Source organism: Nicotiana tabacum, chromosome 13 (genome assembly GCF_000715075.1).
Source record: "Nicotiana tabacum cultivar K326 chromosome 13, ASM71507v2, whole genome shotgun sequence".
Taxonomy (NCBI): Eukaryota; Viridiplantae; Streptophyta; class Magnoliopsida; order Solanales; family Solanaceae; genus Nicotiana; species Nicotiana tabacum.
In genome coordinates this window covers 22,754,072-22,764,633 of record NC_134092.1, presented here as the reverse complement: position 1 = coordinate 22,764,633, position 10,562 = coordinate 22,754,072, and the positions used below count along the sequence as shown (strand labels likewise).

The following is a 10,562-nucleotide window of genomic DNA, read 5'->3' as shown; positions in this document are numbered from 1 at the left end:
AAATATCCTCCTTTCTTGTGGAGCGGGCCGAACGCCTCGGCAAGATAGATGCATCTATGGATCGTGCCGCACGTCCCTCGGCAGTGTACACGACACTCTGGATCGGGCCGTACGTCCTCGGCAGAAATCGTGCTTAATAATAATAATTATACGATACTTTAATAGTGTATTTCAGCTTGCGAAGCTAATTGATAAATTAGAAAATCCTTGAAATTTAATGAATTATTATTCCTGCTTGTTAAGGAATTAATTGTTATTCCTGTAAATGAGATTTAATTGATAAATTGGAAATTATTTGAATTGAAGGAATTTAATTAATATATTGAGGATTGTTGCATTTGAAGGAATTTGATTATTCTCACTGGTTAAATAAATATTTATAAATTCTGTGAATCATGTTGATTTAAATATTCTAGTTGTATTTCAATTATTATTATTGACCCATAATGAGTGTCAAAGTCGGTCATCTCGTCTCTACCACTTCGAGATTAGGCTTGATACTTACTGGGTACACGTTGTTTACGTACTCATACTACACTTGCTGCACTTTTTGTGCAGGACCTGAGGCAAGTACTAGTGGGGGACCTATCATCTTACACCCACGCTATCCAGGGACATAGTGGTGAGCTGCCTTTCTGAGCCGTTCTGCAGCTACTAGTGTCTCTCCTTGTATATTTATTTTTTATTCTATCTATTTTATTTCAGACAGTGTTGGAGGTTTTGTATAATATACTAGATGCTCATACACTTGTGACACCAGGTCTTGGCACACACATTGGTAGAATTTGGGTTTTATTATTTTTTTGATTTTAAATTTTATCAATGTATGCTTAATTTACTAAGTTGGCTTGCCTAGTCGTATTGTTGGGCGCCATCACGACCTATAGGTGAAATTGGGTCGTGACATTATCCCCAACTAAAGTCGCATGTAGAGTTACCTAGGGATTATCCTTCGGATTAACATAGAATTTTTTTCCATTTTCTTTATTTGCTTACCTGCGGATTTTCCTACGAAAATGTACTTGCCGATTTATTTATGCGGGTAATTGCCTAGGTAATATTTTGGCGCATAATGACGTCGAAATCACAAGTAAAATATTTTAAATTTAGGAATTCTAATGTTTCCCATGAAAATCCGCAGGTATTATCTGCAAATAAAATCCCCACGTAAAATTTGCATGTAATTAGCACTTTTCTTGTAGTGAATTCTACAGATTAGTTGTTATACTGACTATGTTATATGTGGTGGAGTGTTGGGCAATGAAGAACTCTATTGTAAAGAAGATAAAAGTGGCAAAAATGAGGATGCTGGGATGGATGTGTGAGCATAGTAAGAGAGATATAATCAGGAATATATGAAGATATTCGGGTCAGGGTGGGAGTGGCCTCCATGGTGGACAAGATGAAAAAGTGCGACTGAGATGATTTGGGCATGTGAAGAGGAGAGGCCTAGACGCCCCAGTGAGAAGGTGTGAGCGGTTTGTTATGGTGGATCTTACGAGAGGTAGAGGTAGACTGGAGAAGTATTTGGGAGAGGTAATTAGGCATGACATGTCACATCTACAGCTTACCGAGGACATGACCCTTGATAGGAGGGTGTGGATATCAAGTATTAGAGTAGGAGGGTAGTAGGTAGTCGAGCGTCTTCCTTTCCATACCAGTAGTACTAGTATGTATTCTCCTATTTTCATATTCTTAGATTTGTATTACTACGTGATGTTTCTTTCGCTTCGGTTATTCTATTCCTTTGCTGGTGCTACTGCTTCGTCTATGGCTTCTACAATACCATATTTCTTTTCATTATTTTGGTGTTTATGCTTTACTTGAGCCGATGGTCTATTGGAAACAACATCTCTACCTCCACAAAAGGTAGGAGCAAGGTCTGTATACACACTATCCTCCCGAGACCTCACTTTGAGGGATTACATTAGGTATTGTTGTTATTGTTGTTGTTGGCAGCGTATCAATATTACATCCAAAATTTACTATTTTTTACACCTCTTAAATTATAATCTTATACAATTGACACATGAAAAAAGCAAAAAGAACAAAGAAAAAAAAAAGACAAGAAGACCAACTCTATGCAAATAAAACTAAAGTACGACACAAAATTTAAAGACATCAACTTTTGGAGAATATTAAACTAATCATCCAAAGAAAGGTTTGTTCTTTATTCTTGAGTCTTAAAGGAGAAATCCAGAGATCAGATTGTATTACTTAGTAGGAAGCTTGAACTAGAAAAAAAAAACACATTACCCAATTCTTTCTAACAGACAGGCAGTCTTCATGTATCCTTTAAACTCTTTCCTTTGATCTTTTCTCTTTTACTATCATTTCTCTTTTTCACCAAATTTCTGATGAAGATATCTACTACTTCTTTCGTTTTAATTCATGAGTCATAATTTGATTGGTTTTGGATTTTTTTGATTTTTAAAAAGTACTTTTGAAACTCAAGATCTTAAATATGATATGCTAATAATGTAATTATAAAAGTATGCCATTAAAGATGGGTATTTTCCATTGTATTTGTCACTAGCTCTGGCTTGTACATATATGGGAAAGCTAAAGTGACATGATTTTTCGATAGAGTTTAAATTATATATATGGATAATGTAAATTTTCTTACAATATCAGTTCGATTTAATCGGTAATAACAATTTATGTTATTTTTCAAGTTATTAAACCAAGTTTGACATGAAAAATATTATTATAGGTCAATTTAATATTACACTGTCAATTAACGAAACACATAAACTCAATTCATAAAGGTTTTAGTGCGCTATATTAACTACACATTACTTGGATAATATCATATATGAAGTATTAATTACTTTCTATAAAAGATTAGGCAGTCCAACTTCCAGTAATCCAATCCACCTTTATCCCTTAGAAAAGCCAAAAAGACAATAAGAGAGACAATTTAGCTTTGCCTCACATGCTTTCCACTTTTTCATACAAAACCAACAACTACAAGAAAGGCACAAAACCCCCTCTTCCAAACCTCTATTAATTCCCTTCACTTCTCCACTTACCAACAATTCACATATCTCTTCTTTACTACCTAATGAAATTCAAGAATTCAAAAAATATACTTCTCCATCTTTGATCATACAAAAACAATAGAGCCAAAAATGAGAATTGGTGGTAATTATGCTTTCCAACAAGCACTAACTACTGAATGTGCAAACATAGTAAAACAAGCTTTGAACTTAGCTAAAAGAAGAGGTCATTCCCATGTCACTCCTCTTCATATAGCTAGTGCTATGTTAGTTTCCTCTTCAGGGCTTTTAAGAAAAGCTTGTTTTCAATTACATTCTCATCCACTTCAATACAAAGCTCTTGAACTTTGCTTCAATGTGGCACTAAATAGGTTACCTACCTCTGTTTCTAGTCCTGTTTTTGAGCCTCATGCTCAAAATCCTTGTCTTTCTAATGCTTTAGTTGCTGCTTTTAAAAGGGCACAAGCGTATCAACGTCGTGGCTCAACAGAAAACCAGCAGCAGCAGCAGCCTATTTTAGCCCTTAAAATAGAAATAGAACAGCTTGTTATTTCAATTCTTGATGATCCAAGTGTTAGTAGAGTAATGAGAGAAGTTGGTTTTTCTAGTATCCAATTAAAAACCAATATAGAACAAACTATTTCTATAAATAGTTGTTCTAAAAGTGGTGGTGTTAGTACAAAACCAATTGTCCTAGGAACTTCCAACATGTCTCAAACAACATTGTCACTTACCAAATTAGGTGATCAAGTGAGGAATGATGATGTAATGAGTGTAATAGAAGCAATGATAAACAAGAAAAGGAAAAACATAGTTATTTTAGGAGAGTGTTTAGCTACTGCTGAAGGGGTTATTAGAGGAGTTATAGATAAGTTTGATAAGGGAGAAATATCATTAAATATGAAACATGTGCAGTTCATAAGTGTCCCACTTTTTACACTGAGAAATGTCTCAAGAGAAGAGTTTGAGGTCAAACTTGGAGAGCTTAGGACTTTACTTAGAAGCTATGTAAATAAAGGGGTTGTTTTATATTTAGGTGATCTAAAATGGATATCTGAGTTTTGGACTAAATACAGTGAGCAAAGTAATAATACTAGCTATTATTCTGCTGTAGAGCATATGATAATGGAGCTAAGTAGATTATTATGTGGTGGAATTAGGGAAAATGGAAGGCTGTGGCTTATGGGGATTGCCAGTTTTCAAACTTACATAAAATGTAAAACTGGCTGTCCTTCTCTACAGACTCTTTGGGATCTTCACCCTCTTACAATTCCTGTTGTCAGCTTGGATCTTAGCCTAAATCTTGAGAGGTATATATTTCCTAAACATTTCCCCTTATTGTTACCATTTATAAAATGGAACTGCCATTTTTGCATGTCTTAAACTTTCATATATTGATACTAACAACAAATCCAGTGAATTCTATAAGTGGGGTTTGGGGAGGGTAAGATGTACGCAGACTTACCCCTACCCTGGAAGCGCAAAGATGTTGTTTCCGAACATATACTGACAGAGGCGGATCCAAGATTTAAATCCTATGAAGTGTAAAAGAATTTTTAAACTATGATCAAGTAACCTAAAAGATAACTGCAGGTAACCATTCACTATAAGTGCAATTTAACCGGAATAGAAAATAAGGCAAATTACTCGCTACAACATGTTAACATATATTGATAGAGTAAAACTTCTGTACACCGTCAATGTCTATAGGTTAATCCTTGTTGCATTACTTTTCAAGAAAGAAAAAGTAAAACTAAAAAGAAAAGCAATATAAGTGTCTTTTTTTGGTTTATTTTCTTCAAGTTTTCTCTTTGACTAATCATCATCTTAATTTTTATTTACACTTTCTTGTTTCCTATCTCCAGTGATTTGCATAGTCAGTTTAGAAACAAGACAACAGTAGATGGTTCAAGCTGGTCACTTGCTAGAGATGGAGTGAAGAAGCAGCTAACTTGCTGTGCTGATTGTTTGGCCAACTTCAATAGAGAAGCTAAAAGTATTAATGTAGTCAAAACTGAGTCTACTACATTTTACAGCAGCTCAAGTTTGCCTTCTTGGCTCCAAAAATACAAGGAAGTGAATAGACAAGATAATAACAACAATCAGGTTTTCAATTATTCCCTTAACAATCCTTGTTTAAGTATGAAATCTTGAAAACCAAAAATGTTTTCTAAAGGTATTAAAATAGTATTTGTGCACTAATAGTGTAAAGATTCTTTTACAATATCAATACATTTTTATTCATCATAACACGTGAGTTACCATTTTTACAAGATTACCTATTTTCTTACTATAAATATAATTACGTGTAATCACCTTATAATGATCTGTTGTGTAATAATATGTTACGTATGTTACGTCGTCAGTGCATATAACTTAAATTCAACTTTTTATTCGTGTTGCAGGAATCTGAAGAAATGAGAAATCTTTGCAACAAGTGGAACTCTATTTGCAATTGTGTTCACAAACAATATCATAACTTTTTGGAGAAAGGCTTTGGCACTCTATCTTCATTACCATCTCCTTGTTCCTCTACTTCAATATCTTCATCAAACCAATCAAAGAAAGAACACCAATTCTTGGATACAAAGCCTGAGCTTTTATCCAATCCCAATTCAAGTCCTAATTCAGCTTCCTCAAGTGAAACAAGTGGATACAATATTATGGATTGCTTAAATAGGTTCAAAGAGTTTAATTCAGAGAATATGAACATCATTTGCAAGGCATTGGAGAAAATAGCTCCATGGCAAAAAGATATAATCCCTGATATAGTAAGCACAATTCTTCAGTGTAGAGGCAAAAAGGAAGAAACTTGGCTCTTTTTCTTAGGTGCTGATTCTGAAGGAAAAGAGAAAATCTCAAGGGAGTTAGCTAAAATTATCTTTGGCTCTCAAGATAACTTCATTTCCATTGGACTTAGCAGCTTCTCATCATCAACATTAAAGGCTAATGATTCAACTGAAGAAGTCAGTAATAAAAGATCTAGGGACGAGCAAGGTATATACGTAGTATTGAATTGTGTATCACTTCATATAAAAGTTTAAGCAGTTACAAAGAGTAACTTTTAATTACTTTATTATTTTATGTCTCAACATGCTCCGCATGAGTGGACCTGATTCTTTTTCCAGGGTCAAACACATAGATTTGTTTTTTATATTTTTAATTATTTAATTATATTATGTCTCAACAGGTAGGAGTTATCTTGAGAGGTTTGCAGATGCAATCCAAGAAAATCCGAGCCGTGTGTTTTTAATGGAAGATGTGGATCAAGTTGATACTCTCTCACAAAAGGGTATTAAAAAAGCTATTGAAACTGGAAGCTTTACACTTCCTGACTGTGAATTAGTGTTTGTTAAGGATTCCATAGTTATTTTTAGTTGTGAGGAGTACTTTAGGTCTTCAGTTTCAAGACCCTATTCTCCTACTACTATTGAGAAGAGTAATGGTGATGTTGAAGAGGAAAAGAGAGAAAATGCAGCTTCATTGGATTTGAATATTGCCACTGAAGATGATATTGGAATTTTGGAGGCAGTGGACAAACAAGTCATGTTCAATATTCAACTCTTGTGAGAATTAAGTGAGAAAAACTCTAAGCTTCCCCCACCCTAGGCTAGGACTACTTTTTGGTACTTTTTTTTTTGTTTTTCTTTAATTAAGATCCCTTTGATTAGATGAAGAGTTTAATGAAGAACAAAATGTATATTAACACCTCTTTGATCTCTTTAATAAACTGCTGAGTTTTTAGCTTCCATACACTTCTGAGTTATATCTTCTTTCTTCTTTCATATTTTATGTTGTACTTCCGTTGTTCAAAGAAAAAAAAATACTATTTCCTTATTAGTCGGTTAAACAAATGAATGACACTATTATAATTTTTTTTTTTTAAAAATCTTAATTTGAATTTTTCATTTTACTAAGAATGACAAGTTTTATAGTCGCACAAATGTTATGACATGTTTAAAATCATAAATTATAAAAGTCCTATAGCTAGTCATACAAATGTTATAACATATATAACACCACAAATATCAAATTAGAATTTTTAGCCGATGAGGAGAGCTCAGTGAGAGCTAGAGCACCACTCTCAGCTTCTGTCCGATTGAAATCATCAAAAAATCATAGGTCGGAGTGCACGTACTAAGACTAAGACTAAAATTTCTTGTCCAATCAAACTATACCGTATAAATTGAAATGGAGGGAGTATCTTATTTGAATCAATCAGTTATCGTACCTTTTGTACTCTTCTTATTCCTTTTTCTATCTTTTTCCTCTTCGGAAGAGGTTATCTTTTCCTATTACAAACACTAAAAAATTGAGTTATCACTTTTATCACCTTCAGATACTGTTCGTGAACTTATAAAAATCTTTGAGGAAAATAATGTGAATAGACAAGATTGGTTTTGTGTTTGTTCATACAAAAAAACCATTGAATTGATCCTTTCAACTTTGAGCAAAGGTAAAGTAAAAAGGAACAAGTAGTGGTCGATTTAGGTATTCCATGCAAAAAGAGACGAAAATGAAAGCGAAAGATCAACAACATCCATGCACGTCAAGAAATATAAGTATCTCTTTCTTACTCCTATTTTCCCAAAAGATTTAGATTTAAATTTTATATTGTGACAGTATAAAATCTTTTTATACCATGAGCTAGTGTCATTTAAAGCATAAGGATTAACTAATTATATATTATAATTTATATTATCAATATAATTTAAACGGTGATAGTAGATTATTACTTTATTTTTTAAATTATCATACCAGACTAATTATAAAAAGTTACCTGTACTGTAGGTCAATTTATTCTGATGGAGTTATAAATGTTACTCTAATTGCTTACCATTTATTTTGGTAACCAACCAATGCTTTTCAAATACCTCCAACTACCTTTTAAGTAATTTGATTGTGTAACTAAATATAAGACTTAACTCTATTTGGAAAAAAAAAAATCATTTCCTAGAATATAATTTTCTTTTATCTCGCGCCAATCTTCATATTCAGTGTTTTAAAAGGCGTTTTCGGGGCGAGCCCTAGGGCAAGGCACACCAAAAACGGTTCGAGGCGATGGTGTGGGGCGAAAGTCTCAAGAGGCGTACGCCCAACAATTCGGGGCGTACGTCCGGGCATTCGGAGCGCATTTTTTTAGTGAGGCGTAAGCCCTAGAGACTTTTTCAAATTAAAATAAAATTTGTTGAATAAGTCCTTCATATAATACCCAAGTTCTCAAAATCCAGCTTGGTAATTACTCAAAAGTTTTAAAAAGGAACTGGGTATTAAATTTAAAATATATACCGCTAGTAATTACTCGAAACCCAAATTCATGGTCTTTTCCAATTATCTTTTCCGCTAGTCTGCTAATATCTCCCAGAAGCAACGAATATTTAACTTGTTTTTACAAATACAAAGAGAACTCAATTCCCCTTCATAGCAGCAAGTTCAAAGTTCAAATTGCAGGTTAGTTGTGATGACCCAAAAGGTTATCTTTAAATTTAATAATTAATTATGTATTCTAAGACCTCGAAAATACTATTTTATCATTTCTCGACTTGCGTGCGCTGTCCGTATAATTTTTCAGAAAGTTTTTATGTAAAAAATGGATTAAAATGTGAAATAGAGCTTTAAAAACTCAACTGAGTTGACTTTGGTCAATATTTTGAGCAAACGGACTCGGATCACTATTTTGATAGTTCCAGTAGGTCTGTATCGTGATTTAGGACTTGGGCGTATGCCCGAAATTTAGTTTGGAGGTCCCTAGCTCAAGTTATGGGCATTTAACGGAAACTAAAAATTTAAAGGCTAAAGATTTCCAAAGTTTGACCATGGATCGGGGCCATAAAAATCCGATTCTGGAAATTTGAATAGCTCTGTTATATCATTTATGACTTGTCTGTCAAATTTGGTGAGAAACAGAATTGATTTGACGTGATTCGGACGTTCAGTTGTGAAAATAGAAGTTTTAAAGTTTTCTTAAAAATTTCATTTGATTTGGTGTCCGATTCGTAATTTAAGGTGTTAAATTGGTGTTTTGATCACGCGAGAGAGTTAGTATGAGATTTTTGGACTTGTGTGCATGTTTGGTTTAGAGCCCCGAGGGCTCGACTGAGTTTCAGATAGCCTACGGACTATTTGAACTTTAAGAAAAATCTGTTTTTTAGCTTCTGCTGTCATCTGGTACGTTGTGCTTTGCGATCGCGAAGCCATTCATGCGATTGCGAAGAGGAAAGTTGGACTGGCACATTTTGTACTTCGCATTCGCGACCGAGGTCACGCGTTCGCGAAGGGTCGAAGTGCAAAGCTTCGCGTTCGCGATCGAAGACTTGCGTTCGCGAAGAAGAAATGAGGCAGAAGTTGAAGCACCAAATTTGTGCTATGCGATCGCACAAGTCATTACGCGATCGCGTAAGGTTGAGAAAATTCTCTATGTGATCGCATGCTCATTTACTCGATCGCATAGAGTTAAAATTTCGGGCAACCAAAATATGCTTCGCGATCGCAAAGAGTTATCCGCGATCGCGAAGAGTAAAATGGACCTAGGCAGAATTGTTCTACGCGATCGCGAACGAATTTTCGCGATCGCAATGAGTAAAAATCTGGGCAAACAGAACTTAAGTTCTCAAAATGGGATTTCGACCCATTTTCCACTATTTTCGATTTTGAGCTCGGGTAAGACGATTTTTGGGCGATTTTCTCGGAAAAATAATGGGGTAAGTGTTCCTTATCCTATATTGATTATATTTCATGATTCCATACTCAATTACATCATGAATCCGTGAATTTATGGAAGAAAAATCAGATTTTTATAAAATCTTCTAAAAATGTAAAATGAAGATTTGAAAGCCAATCCAATGTCGGAATTCGATAATTTTTGTATGATTGAACTCGTATCGGAACGGGTGTTCGGATTTTATGAGTTTTTTCGGGATTCGAGATGTGAGTCCTACTGTGAATTTTTAAAATAAATTTTGAATTTTTATCCGAAAAGTTTTAAAATTCATATGGAATTAATTCCTACGATTTGTATTGAGTATATTGAATTGTTTATGACTAGATTTGAGAATTTCAGACACGAATTTGCGAGGCAAAGGTTTATTGAATTCTTGAAATTTGGTTGCAAAACGTGGTAAGTGTCGTGGTTAACCTTGACTTGAGGGAATAGAACCCTTAAATTATTTGTTATGTGAGATGCATGTGAATCACGTATAGGCAAGGTGACAAGTGTCTATACGTAGTCAAATTAATTATTTGCATAATTACTTGAAAAATCATAAATCGTTTTAAATCATGAATAAATTATTATATTAATTATTTCACTCATATTCCTTGTCAAATATTAATTCTTGAATTCCTGCAATAATTGTTACATACTTATTTGACTTATGTGTCTTAATTTCTATTTGACATTTAGCATACTGAATATTAAATTGCCTATTTTTTCCATGATTTTCACAATTAATTGCTAATTGTCATTGTTTGTTCATAAATAAATTATAATTATTGTGTGCCTTGATGCTTAATAGTTTCTCATTGAACGTGGTATTTATTGGAGTAGTTTCTATTACATTTATG

General features: G+C 33.8%; 1 protein-coding gene across 1 annotated transcript; it reads left to right on the top strand.

Annotated features, from left to right (window-relative positions):
* The first annotated feature begins 3,025 nt into the window (after positions 1 to 3,025).
* Positions 3,026 to 6,746, top strand: LOC107760763 (protein SMAX1-LIKE 3). The gene is made up of 4 exons (XM_016578866.2): positions 3,026 to 4,309; positions 4,865 to 5,105; positions 5,405 to 5,996; positions 6,190 to 6,746. Exons 1-4 carry the CDS (start codon positions 3,132 to 3,134, stop codon positions 6,567 to 6,569), a joined length of 2,391 nt encoding a protein of 796 aa, XP_016434352.1. The 5' UTR covers positions 3,026 to 3,131; the 3' UTR covers positions 6,570 to 6,746.
* Positions 6,747 to 10,562: the final 3,816 nt, after the last annotated feature.